A 16,329-nucleotide genomic window follows, 5' to 3' on the forward strand; every position below is an offset into this window, starting at 1 on the left:
TGCAATCCTATCATATTGACCTTATTTGAGAGTGCTTCCAATATTTTGTGGAATCCCCCCCAAATAACCCAAACTTCAGAACTTTTAATTGAACGAGAAAGGTGACTTGCCTAAGAAATTTGCATAGCATATACAGCACTGGATTAACAAGCTGAAGTGTTTCAGATATTTGTATCTGAGAAGATTGCAGAGAGTCCTCAACTTTAGCGACTATTCCAAGTTGCAACAGCCTGATAAAAGTGACTTACAACAGATCCTCGCACTTATGAAAGTTGTAGCATCACTGCAGACATGTGATGAAAATTTGGGTGCTTGGCAACGGCATGTATTTATAAAGGTTGCAGTATTCCAGACTCACATAATGACCACTTGTGACCTTCCCAGCCAGCTTCCAACAAGCCAAGTGAATGGAGGAAGCTAAATTAGCTTAATAACCATGTGATTTGTTTAAGGATCATATTGATTTACTGAACAACTATTCCAAAAAACTGTAAAATTGAACAGGTTTCAGTTCACAACTACCTGGCTTAACAATAGAAATGTTGGTTCTAACTGTGGTTTTAAATCAGGGTCTACCTACATATGTTTCTATTATGAGTGTTTAAATTGCTTTGTGTAACTTACTGAGGCCTTTCTGAAAAAATGCTCATATTTTTCTTTCTTTCCAGCAATTTGCAAAAGAGCTACGGCAATGGCATATAAATGTGGATGTAGCAAATGATTTGGCTCTTAAACTTCTTCGGGATTACTCAACTGATGACACCAGAAAAGTACAAATAATGACCAATAATATTAACGATGCATGGGCCACCATTAATAATAGGTAGGACATGATGTTTACTATCACACTTATAAAATGGAATGAAAATCCTGTTTTCACTAGAAAATTCAAGAACATTCATCAAATAATAATGATGAAAAATATAGAAGATGTGGGTATGATATCTAGTTGTTGTTTTTTATTTTTCTACCATGCATTTCATAAGATTAGTTGTGAAGAAAATTTTTCTTCTTTCAAATAGTTTAATCAATGTATGATGTTTTAATTAAATTATTTCAAAGTCTTGTCATTGTTTGAGTTACAACTTATGATTCCTAATTTTGTTACATTACAGTTCTATCAGCATTTGTTCTTCTCTTCCAAAATGTATATTTAGTACTTAAAGTCCCATTAAAAACTAGTACCATGATCAATTATTGAGTATTGTAGATTTTCTAAGCAATGAGTGAGAGGCTTGCCTTAATGAAAACAGTTTTACAGAAGGTCAGAAACTCAAACAATATTTGTTTTTCCTTATATTGAATAATTATTAAAGCTCTAATATCTCTTTTATCTCATCCCTCATTATTTAGTATAGATATCATTAATTCAAAATCTATTTTAAAGTATTCCATTATACTATGAATCCTGTTATAAAATATATACAAATATATTTGAAATAAAAAGTGTATGGAAGCAGTAAAAGTAAAATCTTGAATTCTTATTCAGTAAGATGCAAAATAATTAAATTGGTTTCTCTCTTTCTCTTCCTTTTTTTTAGAATTTAGCATGAGGTTTGTAGCTTACGCTCTAAGGCAAAATTAATGTGGTTTTAAATGGCTTTTAATTACAATTAATGAGTATCCTTAAAAGACTGTGGTATAAAATATAATCAGAAGTCCTGCACAGATATGGAAATTATTTCAATTAACTTTCTTTTATGTATTTTAAAATTCTGAATAATCTCTCTCTTTTAAACAAACATTTCATATTGTATGTTTAAAAGCAAGCTTCAAATTTTAAGTAACTTGAATTAAAAAATATATTAGAATGTTTCCAAATATATTAACAACTTTTGCTGTCTCATTGAAGGAGAAAAAAAATAATAACTTACATTTCTGCTAATAGTTATTTTTCTTGGATCCCTGCATGAAGTCCTTTCTCTTCTAAGTTTGATATCCTATGACCTGGATAGCATCCTAAAATTGTATGTTTAGTCAGATTGTTACTTTGAGATCAAAAATAATTTTGTCTGGAAAAAGAATCTGACAATTTATTTATTTTTTCTGATTGATTTTAGAAACTTCTAAACCAGCTCTGCATTCAGCTCCAGAAATATAATCTCTGATGTCTTTTTATATTATTAACCACTATTGGCAATAGGAATAGAGAGCAAGCAAGGGATACCTTCTTAGTTTTTTTCCTTGTCTCTGCTTTTCACTGATTGTAAATTCTTAGGCTCCCCTTCAGCTTTTTTCTAAAGGGAGAATATTTCCCTCTGCTTTTCCCTTTCTACCACCATGAGTCCAGAAAGTTCAAAGGCTGCAGGTTTTTTATATCAAATCAAGTTATTCGTTATTTCAGTTTATATTATATATTATTGCAACTTGAGCATCAATTTCTATATAATTTTAATGGGTTTGGTTATGTTCAAACATGCTAAATATTGATCCCAGTAAATAAACTAGATACATGTTCGGCATTAAAAGACCATATAGAAAGACGTGCACATGGATTAGAGAACAAACGAAAGGATATGATATCAAGCGAGTAAAAGAATTGAAATGGAAATGGGCTGGTCACATAACAATAACTGATGGCAGGTGGACTATGGCATTCATAGAATGGATCCCACTTGATAAGAAGTGTCTATGAAAGAGACCTAAAACAAGATGGATTGACGACATCAGAAAGTATTAAGGGCCCAACTGGAAAAAGAAGCTCAGGACTTTATTGGTTGGAAATATGCGGAAGAGGCCTTCATCCTGCAGAGGATAGACAATGGCTAAAATTATGAAATAAACTAGCTAGCGTTATCCTAGGATTCCAGCTAGGGTTATCACAATATTTTCCTTTCAAGAAGAAATCTTGATAGAATTGAACAAGAGAAAAGATGAGACAAGATGATGAGACAAGATGATTTGATCTAAAGGAACCAATACATACCTGGTTCCTTGATATGATCCAAATGAGGAAAATATTGCAAGGAAGTTATAGATATGTTAGTATCCATAAAACATAATCTCAAGATTAAGGTTTTTTTCTTGTTTTAAAAATATCCTTACATTTCTATCTACAAGGCAAGACATATGGCTAGCTCTACTAGACAATCTTAGAATCCCAACTAAAAATCCATGTGGAATAATTGTGCTCACTGTAGCATTAATTTTAGTATATCTTATTATCATATCTTATTTCAGCCACTATCTTTTAGCCAACCCTCACTCTATTTCAGCTTTATTCTGACAGATTATTCTGAAGAAATCAGCAAGAATGCTGAAATGTGTAGATCTTCAGAGGGCATGTCACACAGGGCTATACTGTACAGGTTCTGATTCTGATTATATTTGGCAAATCTATAAATTTAGAAGGTTAGGACATCCTGAATAGCTGAAAAAAGATAAATGTATATTTTAATATTCATGTTAAGTATACATTTTGTTTCTTTATTCTCACAAAGTAAGAGCTGTAATCTTGGCATCCCATGCCATCATCCTAATACACCCTTGTTGCAGAGAAATGGCATCAAAAAGTACTGAGATGTAAAGCTGTTAATATGAATGTTAAGTATCTGTTCTTGCCTCTACTGAATAAAGGGCAAGTAATGTTGGACTTTTCCATTAAATTATAATTCTACTACCTCTTCCATATGGCAATATCATGCTTCATCAGCTATTTTAGTAATTATATAACTAATTTCTTTTTATAGCCTGAACTCTTAGATATCCATCCATCCTTGGTGCTGTAGATTGCAGTTATTCACTGTATCGTTTCCTGAAAATGAACTTTCACTTCATCAGTTCAGATAGTAACTATGTTTCTCTCTAGATTGGGTTTTAACAAATCTAGTTGAAATCATAAATGTTATATAATGTTGAATGATTTGATTGGTTTATGCTTATAGATTATCCCACATAGTTTGAAATGCTGTTAGTATAACAAATACATATCCTAATTTCACACACTTCAGCTCCATGTGAGTACTGAATTAACGTGATTTGAAAGTCATTTGCTTAATATTGTGTGTCTTAAATATTTTTCTTATGCAAATTGAGAACTGAAATTCAGAGTAAGGGGGTTTTGAAGAACGTGTAAGCATTCCCAAACATTGTAGAAACTGGAAATCAATTCATATTTGAAACAGGAAGATATTTTTTCCAGAAAATTATTATGGAAAATGAAGAATTAATTTTATTTTGATATATTTCAAATATTGTACATTTAACCAAGAAGAACATGTACACACTTAGTATATGACTGACCCAGAGCCACATAAACAGTACAGAACAATAATTTGATATATATACTAATTTCTAAGTTACATCTCTAGCAGAAAAGTAATTGCAACTAATCCTTATTAAACATTCAGCATACACACATACATTTTTAATTAACTACAATGTCAAGATTATAGGAAACTTAACATCCTTTTTTAATGTGATTATTTAAGTGGTCAGATCACAACATTCAAGTTTGTTAATCCAAAGTTCATGTGAATAATTACTATGAATCGTAAAATATCAAATATCCATTATACTGAAATCAGACATTCAATCTAGCAAAATATTAGGAATCTAAGAATGTAATTTGAATGTTGGAGTGTTACAACCTTAAAAAAAATCCAAAATTTGATTCAGATCATCTATTGTATAGTCCATTGACTTGTATAGAAATATTGAAAACAATTACATATTTGTTTCATAAAATCTGTAGTTGAGCCTTAAAGTTAAGCAAAGTAAATGTTTGAGGGTAGTAAATGTTTTAGAGCCAGTTTTGTCTAGTGGTTAAAGCAGCAGGCTAGAAAGTGGGAAACTGTGAGATCTAGTCTCCCCTTAGCCATGAAAGCCAGTTGTTGTTGTGGAGAAAGTAAGAAGAGTAAGATGTGCTGGATATGTTCACTGCCTTGAGTTATTTGTAAAAATAATAAAGGTGGGATATAAATAATAAATGTACATGAACTAGTCTGATAGTAAACACTTAGAAATACTTTATCGGATTTTAATTTCCTTGGCTTGAAAATTAGAGAGCTGTACTCCAAGTCTGTTTATGAATATTCTGAAAGTAACTAGAACAACCAAAAGCAATCCCAGCTCACATTAACATTTTAATTTTCCCAGTTTACATTACAATTTCAGTTCTAGTTTCTTATTTTTTTTAAAAAAAGATTCAAATACAAAATTATTTGTCTTTTTTTAAAAAAGATTTCAAGACAGAGTATCTCTCGTAGATCTATAGTGACAAATAGCAATTAGCAAGAATTTGAGATATTGTGAGAAAGCGAAAAAGAAATAGAAATAATTAATCTATAGCACAATCCTGGCTGCAGAAAGACTGGGAAAAGTAAAATTAAAATACTGATAGTTTCCAAATTTCTATGCCCTACCTGTAATTCCTGCTTTCAACTGTCTTCTTGAAATTTGTGTGATTCTTGGTTGTCAATCATGTCCTTTGACAGAGAGCTTGACAGCTGGTTTCTATTTTATACTTTATGAATCTTGAAAGGCTATTTAAAATATGAGTAATTAATTTCATTGTGATCTCTTTCTCCTATATTATTACTTGAATTGTGTTACTGGGGCTGTTGTTTTAAGAAGGCATATATGAATTTCTTTCTTGGATGTGGAATACTTTGCTTTATTCATATATAGTTATTAGCTACTTTTCAGCCCTTCCCTTTGCACTTGAGAAATTTGGAATGTGTGTGCTTTGGTGATTATCTTATGAAACAAAAATGTGCCATTAGTTTCTTAATTATCAGTGAAGATTTTTATTCTTTGACTATATGAATAACCTATTCTATGTAGTGCTCTTGTCATTTAGTACTGTGATATATAAATGTGTGCATTTTTTAAAACATCTAGGCAAATAGTCTTGAAAAAAGTAAATGAATGCAGAGATTTCCTGAGGCAATTTGCCATTATTCCCCTCTGTTGCTAGGTAACTATAAACTGCAAAATAACCATCATATACAAGAGAGAACAATAGGCATGCCTACAGCAACTCTCCAACAATCAGTCGAAAACTATGTCAGTCAATGTAGTGGTCACACATATGATTAATTCCTAGTGTATCACAATATACACAGACATAACATGAGAGTACCACAATTCAATCAAATTCAATAATGCTGTTGTTTTGACCTGACACTCTCACTGACATTTGGTATCAGGCTTTTATAAGGCAACATATTCAATATCAACTTGCTCTAGTTCATAAAAGGCAGGCTATTACTTCCTTTGTTTATAAACTGAACATTATGTGTAGTTCTTTTTTTTAATAATATTTTATTAATTTTCCAATTTCACACCTAAGTATTTAAAAAGCAACGTGGTGGCTGGGTTAATCAATAGTTCAATAGCATACAAAAATCTTTAGTACAAATCTCAAGTTACAACATCTAATATTTCCTCTCTTTTTCCAATAATATTTACTATCTCATATTTAAGCTAATACAATTCTTATTATATCAACTAATTAAAAACATTATTACATTTATCAATAAATTTTTAGTTTATACATATCTTAATTACTTTTACATTCAATCTTTATAGACAATCAATGTCCTGTTATTGATTTTTTCCCAATTTTTAGTTTCCCATCAATATTCCAATTTAACATTTGATATTTATAATTTCCAGACTTTAGGTAACCAAAGTTTCCCTTATCTCAATTCATAACAGAATCTAATATTATCTATTTGAATATAGTCTTGTTCTATTTCCTAAAAGTTATCTATTTCCCACCATATTAAATCATCTAATTATAATACAGTATCCCCTTTAATAAATCAAAACCATTATATATATTGTCTGGGTTAATCAATAAATCAAACATTTATATATTTTTTCTTTTGGGTCTAATTTTTAAATATTAAACAAATAGAATCCTTATTTTCAACTAGTTTCCAAATATTTTAAATTTAAAGACCAAAATTCCCCTTACCAACTTCTCCCTTTAACCCTCTAATTAGTAATATAAAATCCCCTCTAATAAATCAGAACCCCAATTTTCTTTAGCCTTATTCTGGCTTTCTTCCTTTGCCAACTAGCCTTCCATGTCAGTGCTTTTAGACAGGGCTTTTTTTGTCATAGAACACCCAGAACGGAGTTCCGGCACTTTTTTGGATGGAACCTTGTAGGGTAGGCAAGGCGGGTTGTATGACATGTGTGAGTTCCGGCACCTTTTGTTTTTACAAAAAAAGCACTGCTTTTAGATCATCAAATAGATCTCCCTCTATTATTATATATATTATTTGAAATAAGAGAGACCATTTAGTTGCCATTTTTTTGGGAAGGGCTAGCCCATTTGTATTCATTAAATCCTCTCCCTATTATTCCAATTCCCCATGATTGTCCTGATATGTTTATCTTCCATTCAATCTGTTCTTCTTTCTCAAATTTCTTCTGATGTATATAGGAAATCTTTTCCATTTTCAGTGTTGTCACTCCCTTTTCTGGATTTTCCATTAACTGTATTTGTTGGTCAATTGAGTCCTCTGTCTTAGTATTTGATTGTTCCACTTCTTCTGTCATCTTCTGCATTGTTAGTTCTTTGGTTGTAGTCAAAATTTGGGTTTGTGGATCTAATCTGGCATCTTGTTCTTTTATGTTGGGTCTTATTTTGTCACAAGGTGAAAGAATGGTTTCATGGATTGCTTTCAACATGATAAGGATCTTTTCCTGATCTTCATCCATATCTTAATAATGTGTTAAGTTGAGGACTTTAAAATCAAATGTTAAAAATAATTTTATAACTAGGTATGGAACCTCTATTTCACATGTTTATAGGTAGTCTTTATAGTAGAAGTTGTTTGTCAAGTAAAATTTTCTAGTCCAAGGTATTTCATCATCTCATATAATAACCAATGTTCCTCAAATAAAGAGATAGGAAAGCAATTCCCCACATATAACTCTGAAAGTCAGTAAAGGTTTACATTCATAGTTCAAGCAGGTCAGTTATGCCGCCCAGAAGTTCTCTTTACAACTGAGTTTCTCACAGGTGGTATCAAGGTCGAAAGAGTTTTATCTGAAGTCTGGGCTTCAAGCCAAGTCTCTTAGGTAATAACAAGTTGTAATACCAAACTTCGCCACAAGATGTCACTGATGCCATTTAAAACTTTTTAAGTCCCCCATTTTTATAATAGTTTTTCAAAGTTTATTTCTTTTCTTTTTAGATAAAAATCAGCATAGAAATAGGAATAAGAAAACTTTTAGGAAAACTTTTTAGTCCCCAAATTTCAAAAGTATATGCATCCAATTAGATTAAAGTTGTTTTTATAATTGCTTTGTTTCCCCTTGGTAGTCAGTCGCCGCTGTTCTTAGAGAGTGGGGCAGGAATTCCCTTCCCTCTATCATCACAGGGGGGAAAATACTTAGGGCAGCTTTTGCAGGAAAGATATTTAGAGTCTTAAAGAGACGATCAGATCTCACCCAGTTTCATCCGCATTGCTTTAAAGATGCTTGGTAGTAATTTTGACTTTGGCTGTCAGCAGCTTAATGATGAGCCATATTGCTATGGCCGGTCTTTCCCCCGCTGGTTTGGAGAGCTGTCCCAGATCAAGCGGAAGGGCTGCTGCCCTCCCGTGATCAAGCGGGGATCCCCTCCTCCCTCATTGCCCCTACAGGGTGACTTTTGACCCTTTCCAGGGTCCCCCAGTGGGATGAAATCGGATGCTAAAGACGGAGTTTGCCTCCATGCGTCCAGAGGCGTCAATGGCAAACCGGAAGTCATTACATGTAGTTCTTAATAAGAGCAAAATTCTCCCATAATTCTCTAAATTATCAGAGGATAAGTTTTAAAACAGTGCTTCTTAATCTTAGCAACTTGCTGGTTTAGGGAATTATGGGAGTTGATGTTGGATTAAATAACTATAATGCTCAAGTGGCATTCAGTTACTGGTGAGGCTGTAATTAGATGCCATGATATACATACAGTACTTTATTATGGAACATAAACTGGGCATTTAGATAAGTGGAAACAGTTGTTTTTATCCTTTCCCTTCATAAATTGAAGATACATACCTTGTGCCAGATGCAGAGTTGAATTAAACATGCAACTTATTGAGATTAAATATATTTGTTTTCCATATCTTCTCTTTCCCATTAATAACTCCAGTCTGTTTCAGCAATTCCATTTTGTGTCTTTCCTGGTGGAACAGCTTTGTTGGAGCATCTATCATGGCAGTGGGAATTTTGCCTTATTTCTTTCAGTGTAATGAGATTTCTGAAAAATACTGTACTTTCAGTAAAGTGTTTCTCTCTCCATTCTTTTATTGAAATATAATAATTTTAAATGTCTTGGCAAACCTATAGACTAATGAGCCTAAAAGCTGGAAAGCTTGAGCAACAAGGCAGTTGCTAATATTAAAGATACGATTTTGTCATTTGGGGTGTATTTTGGCCAATATAAAAAAATGTAATCAGCTACTAGTTTTTACTCCAAGAATATTTTTGTTCTTCTATGCAAGTTAAAATCTGATATCTAAAATGTTTAGTTGTACTGATAGGTTGTTTTTGTGTGCATTACCCCAACTAGGAGCTACACAAAATGTACTGATATACAGTATCTCTCCAGGAATTTAAAACTGCTCAATCACCTTTGGGATGTTATATAACAGCAGTTTTTGAGTAATAATGATACCCAAGAAAATAAATAACATGCTAAAAATATTATCCTAATGCAGTTTCAAAGTTGGTATCTACTGTTATTACAATTATAGCTGCTGCTATATATCTTCTAGCCACTAATCCACTAATTCTAAACCTGATAAAAATGGGAGAATTTGTTTTTAATTTGCTTGAGGTGTGATAAGAGTTTCTAATCCAGACATGTCAAACTCGCAACGTCATGTGACGTCACGCAACATATCGGGATGGTTTTGCCATTGCTGGCAATGGGGTGGGCGCGGCTTCCTGATGATGCTTCCGGCCTGCAGGCCTGCAGTTTGACACCCCTGTTCTAATCTGTTCTAGATGAACTTCAAAAATCTCTGCTTTCACAATATAATTCTGAAGTTATAGTTCATTGCAGAGGCATCATTTATTCATCAAAACAGTGATTAATTAATTGGTTGATTTAAAACAATATTTTGGCACTAGTTATTCACTTGATTTTGTAGAGGAGTATGAAGGTAATACTGAAAATAGCATGCAAGAACCATTAACTAAATGACAAAAAATATGAAAAAATAAGGACTGAGAAATAAGCCTCATTTTGATTGTGTTTGATTGGGGCAAAGGGATATTCTGGCAGGCTTTGCACCTAATCCTAATTGGACACTGTGATATTTAAATGATACGTTGTATTTGTATTTAGGATTTTCTGATTATCTAGACATTGATTAAAAATTTTACTGCATTTAAAATTACAGTCTGATGAGAGAATTAAATTTTGTTTTCACAACTATTTGCTTCATTAAGCCTCTTCATTTTTAGCTAACATTCAAACATCTGGAGGCCAAGTATTGATTAATTTCAAGTATGCATTTCTAATATGATACAAGCATGTCAATGCAGATTTTACTTTGCAGTTTTACAACACTATCTCTATTATTTGGAGCATATAAATTAATTAGTGCTCAGAAATTTCTTACAAGCAGCTAGATTTTAAAATGTTGCAATAGAATACATTCAAACAATAGTAGTCCATGGAATAAGATAAAGCAAACAATTTTATCATATAAAATAGTCAACTGAAATGTCTTAAGTTTGAGTAAATAATTGATAAAATATTTTTAATAGCATTGTGTAGCATGCTTTTATTGAATGCACAGAAAAATGCTTATGGTTGATCTTAATATAATGAAAAATAAAGTTTAGCTGAAGTCACTTTGCAATTGCTGCCCTTTAAAATGAGGCTCAGAGATTATACTTAAAGATTTTCAGAAAAAAATGTCTGAAAGTCATGCTTTGAAATATGCTCATAACTAATCAAAATCTACATTAATTCAGGCTAATAGAAATTTTATAAATGTCTCCAATGGAAATAGATACATTGGCATAGAAGATTATTTCATAAATATAGGATTAATTTGATATACCGAATAAAAGACATTAAAAGAAGATTACTGTAAACTCATTTTTTACTTATGATACTTCCAGTTTGGGCATTAAGGAGGCTAGAAAGAAAGGTTTGAAGAAAGCCTAATGATTAGAAAGGCTCAAGAAAGAAGTTTTTCACTTTTCATATTCTTATTTTTTATTTTAGTCTGGTAACCTATTTTTCTGCTGTTTTTAATTGCAGACATTGATGAAACTTTCAGTCGTAACAGGTGATCTGTTTATCTTTTCTTTCTTTCCACTTATGTCTCCATTAAATAGACTTAGTTTCTTACGAAAAAGAAGCATAGACATGTCACCAGAAGCTTAATTTAAAGGAGACTTAGAAGTGACTTGTTGATTTATTTGTGGCAATCTCCGAGAATGCATCTGTGTGGTATTTACTAGGGCTATGAATACTTTAAAAATGATTCAGAAGCAAATCTTGCTGAAGCATAAACACTGCATCTCTCTCTCTTAAAGCAACCTGAATATTCTTAGACTTCCAGACAAGCCTTAAAAAAGTATTGCTGCTTTAAAAATCCCTTCATTAGTTAGTAGGACCCTAAAGCAATAATACATTTTTCAGATGCATTAATAAACAGCTGAAACATGTAGTGTTTGCAGAAGATCCAAAAGCATTTTTTTCCAAATTATTATATTTAAGCACATGCAAACTTAATGTCTACCCAATAAGAGAAATAGTCCACATAAAGCATTTCAACATATTTCAGTCAAAACAAGAGTTAGAGACTAGTAAAATGTTAATGATTGCTATTGTTCTGCTGCTTTTAATTGCAAAACCTAGTGAACCTAGATAAAAATTTAAAGATAAGTAATTAGGTTAGAAGCCCAAGTTCATTCTTCCAAGTTGTCTAAAAATGTGGAATTTCAGAGGCAGTGATGATATCAAAACCAAAGATATAAAATGACAGTTCTTTAAAGTGAATAAGAAGTAGACTAATTAAAACCTAAACTTTATCCAAACTTTTACAAAGGTTTGATTAAAATGTGATCTAATGTAATAGTAGCTGACACTTCCAATTTACCAGCTGGTCTTAAACTGAAGTTCTGCTGTGATATTATTGAATCAAAACTGTTTCAGTGATGAAATACTTCATATATTCCTTTAGGTTTGAATCCTGGCATTAAAACCCTCATATAAACAATGTTATTGATAGCATATATATCAATAACATTGTTTATATGAGAGTTGGTTTTAATGCCAGGATTCAAACCTGAAGGAATATATGAAGTATTTCATCACTGAAACAGTTTTCAATTGAGTCAAAGGGATTTTAAGGTGGGACCAAACAGAAAATAAACCACCAAATTCTATATTCTAACTATGTGAACCCAAAATAAACAAAAAGCTTGAAAATGTGAAAAACAGCACAATAGCCTATTGAAGGATCATCCTGACAAAGATTATTTAGTAGCTTTTTCATTTTCTTAAAACATTGTCAAGAGAAAAGAATTAAGAAATATAAGAAATATAAATCAACTTTGAATTTAAGCTGGTCTTTATCATATTTATCTTGACTCAGCTGCTCAAAGGAATTCTAGTTCATTTGTCTAAATCTTGTTTCACGTATGCTGAAATTGAATCTAAATTTATGCTTATGTTATACTTCTGGTAATCTGGGAGATGTAGAAAAAAAAATCAGAACACAATCTAAAAGACCTAAAAATCAGGTTCATGAGAAGCCTCAGAGGAACACTTTCCTTTGAAAGAAATAGATTTGATTGTACTGCATTCCATAAACTGAAGTGTTGCCCAGAACTATCAGAAATTCAGTATGGACAATTCTTGTTGAAGTACCTGCTTTGCTGGCCTTTGCATGCATAGAACACATATTGAAGAGGCCATTAGAAATGAAATGATGCATTTCACTTTGTTAGCTGTGTACTTTGAAGTATACCATCAACATTTTTATAATCTAGACACTTTTCATAATAGAAGGATCAAAGCAAGGGATGAATGGAAAATGGCTTTTAACTACCCACTAGGGTGCTTCCAATTTAAAGTACTCCCTTTTGGCCTCCAGGGTGCCTCTGCCATATTTATGCAATTCATCAATGAGGTGCTGCATGAGCACCTATACAAGGGGGTGCTAATGTATTTGTATTGGACTGGGCTCCGCTCCAAACCATGAAGCAATTGCCACCAATTTATTCCATCTTTCGCCCAAATAGCATTCCCCATTACTAACCTCCTAAAGATGAAAGGGGAGGACAAGTCTAAGCCCAGCCAGCTTCTAAAATGAATTCTGGAGTGTCAGGCAGCATTAAGAGAAACTTAAACAGTTGTTTGCCACTGAACCTATCCTGAAATACCCAGACCCGAACACATCTTTTGTCTTCCAAGTGCTAGTGATCAGGAAACAAAATGTGACAACAAAGTTTGAATTAAACAATCTGAAACTAAATTAGAACTAGACTGAAACTAGACTAAATGGATCTGTAGTCCATTTCTGTAACAAGGGACAGGTGGAAATTTTCTTTCTTCTCCCCCCCCCCCCAGTAAGCCTCTCACAGGTCTAACTTAGAAAAAATCTTGCCTTTAGCCTGGTGGGCTAACATGTCTTTCATCAGCGGCAAGACATTTTCTATGAATACCCCATTCAACCCCTATAGTCAACACATAGATGAAGCGACCTGTCCTTTTTCTTCCAGAACAAGATGGGGGCTGCCACCCTGGGTCACACCAGTTGAATGAATCCATGGGCAAGGTTTTTGTCAATGAACAATTATAACTCATCTAACTCTCTTGGGGTTAGTTTTGGTTAGTTTTGGTTTGGGCAGTTTAGCTCCCGGCAGGATTTCTATGGCACAGTCCATCAGCCGGTGAGGGGGAAAGCTCATCTGATCCCTTCTCACTGAACACCTCTCTTAAATCTCAATATTCTTTGGGGATAGGGGCAAGGTCTTTCCCCATTCTTGTCCTGTGCCCCCTACCTCATATGTGGGGGGGAAGCTGCTTCTTGAGTTAAGTCCCTGTGAGGGGTGGTCTGTTCAGATTTTCAGCAGTCCCTTCCTCCAATTTACATAAGGGTTCCACTTTTTTAGCCAGGCTAGCCCCAGCACCAAGGGATGCTTCATTCCAGGTGCTACTATAAAACTCAGAATCTCTGTATGGGCCCCATTTGCATTTCTATGGGCTCGATGATGAATGTCATTGGAATGCCCCCCCCCCCGGTAAAATGCAACCAACACCTTCAGTTGTCTTAGCAGGATCCCCAACTTTTCTACTAGGGCTGGGCTTTCCAGGCGCATGGTGCAGCCAGAGTCTAGTAGGGCTGGTAAGGTGGCTTTAGCTCTGAAGTCTGGGAACTTAATTCTATGGGGACTGTTACTGGTGTGATCAGCCCACTTACCAGGGAATTGTCATTGGTATTGGTGTTGGTCAGCTTTTGGCCTTCATTCGGGGGGCTGGAGTTCCCTCACTTCTTAAGGGGGATGGGGTGAACTGGACAATCTCCACCCCTTCAGCACTGTTTCCTGGGTCACTGCAGTGGTTTGGTTGCTTTGCTATTAGGACCAAATTTGGCTTTCTTTATAGAACAGTCAGTTTTGCACTCTGTTGCCCAATGCCCCTCCTGGGTGTATTTGAAGCAGGTGGTGGAGCGTGGTTTGGATTTTGCAGTTTTGCCATCTCTCTCTTCTCCAAAGGCAACTTTTTCCATGACCATGCTGCGTGGTACATGTTGCGCACTTGGTTGATCTCCATCTCTTCAGCCAGGACATACCAGTCATGGAGGGTTGAGGGGGCCTCCCTTGAAACACAGTCATTATACGTCATTCAGCCCATCTCTGAAACAGCTGATAAGGATGTCTTGTGCTAGTCATTGAGTCAGCACATTATGCCCCTTCAATCTTGGTGAACTATGTTAATGCAATCTCTTGCTTTGCAGTCAGTTGGGGGTCCTCAAACCTCCAACGAAGTGCCATCATAAAGGGTTGAAGTTCCTCAATTTGGGAGCATTCCTGTTGTGAAGTGTCACCATCCAGCAGGTGGCAATTCTTTTCAATGTCAGGGTGACACTCCTCACTTTGGTGCTTTCAGTGTGTATTTCCGGGCCATATTCCTAGATNCATGGCATAGGACCTGGCTATCTCCGAGACCGCCTTCTGCCACAGATTCCCTCCCATAGACCGGTACGCTCCCACAGAGTGGGTCTCCTCAGGGTGCCGTCGGCCAAGCAATGTCGGCTGGCGACCCCCAGGGGGAGGGCCTTCTCTGTGGGTGCCCCTGCCCTCTGGAACGAACTACCCCCCGAGATCCGGACGATTCTGGATCTCCTTACTTTCCGCCGCGCCCTCAAGACATGGCTTTTCCAACAAGCGGGCCTGGCCTAGGGAGGATTTTAAATTGGGTTTTTTAGAAAATTTTAATACCACAACTCTAAAATATTTGGTTTTAATTTGGTTTTATTAGGCGGGGATTGTGGGTATGTTTTTGTTTTAATATGTTGTGAGCCGCCCTGAGTCCCGTCGGGAGAAGGGCGGGATATAAATCAAAAAATAAATAAATAAATAAATAAATGTAGGTCTGGATGTGGGCCAGAAATAATCCCAGTGCTGGGGGTCCCCATCAAACTTCACCCCAAGGATGAGGTCTTCAGATTTTTTGTCTTTGCCAGGCCAGTCCCCATCAGGCCAGCCACCCTGGCAAGCCCTCTCGGTGCTGCACTTGCAGCTACAGTGGCCGCAGCTGGGGTCTCCAAGCCCTCCGCTGTGGTGTCTAATGGCAACACTCTCCCTTGGTCATCCTCCTCTTGGATTTGCCAGACCTCACTGGCAGCAGCTTTAGGATGAGATTTGCATACCTTGAGGGTTTAGAAGGCAGTCATCATGAATCTCATAACTTGCTTCATCAGTAGGTTGGCATGGTCAGGTTCTCTGTCTTCCTCTTTCTTGTTCTCGAGCTCTTCCAGATCCGGTTGCCACTTCCATTATCAGGCACCGTGACTACAAGGGGTGAGAGTCACCCCCTTGGCCCTTCCTTCCCAGTTGTCCTTCTTTCCAATGCCTATGGACCACCTGAGTCTTGACGAGTCATCCAGGCTTCCAACCTCCTCTGTCCACTCAGAGAGGTCCAATCTAGGGAGAGCCCTGGATGAGGCTTCCTCCTAGCACTCAGCTTCCTCCTGATCACTGCCTTGAGCTGACATTGTATGCATGGTCCCCATGGTAAGGCTGTACACCTCTCTGGGTTGATCAATTTTGGAGATGCTGCCTAATGTAAGGAATCTGAAAGTCCCGTGCAAAGCACAATACAATTCTTTCATTTGCCCCAATCCCAAACCCCCC

At 35.3% G+C, this 16,329-nt stretch overlaps 1 protein-coding gene across 1 annotated transcript in view; it reads left to right on the forward strand.

Moving 5' to 3' along the window:
* The window catches only part of LOC107284427 (dystrophin), a gene marked incomplete at its 5' end in the record, with an annotated part of 141,066 nt that overhangs the window by 77,288 nt on the left and 47,449 nt on the right, over positions 1 to 16,329 (forward strand). The window contains one exon of the mRNA XM_015812483.1: positions 669 to 823. Coding sequence (XP_015667969.1) covers positions 669 to 823 — 155 coding nt within the window. The remainder of the gene's footprint in view (positions 1 to 668; positions 824 to 16,329) is intronic.

Source organism: Protobothrops mucrosquamatus, unplaced genomic scaffold (genome assembly GCF_001527695.2).
Source record: "Protobothrops mucrosquamatus isolate PMUCROS unplaced genomic scaffold, P.Mucros_1.0 scaffold88, whole genome shotgun sequence".
In the NCBI taxonomy this organism is placed as follows: Eukaryota; Metazoa; Chordata; class Lepidosauria; order Squamata; family Viperidae; genus Protobothrops; species Protobothrops mucrosquamatus.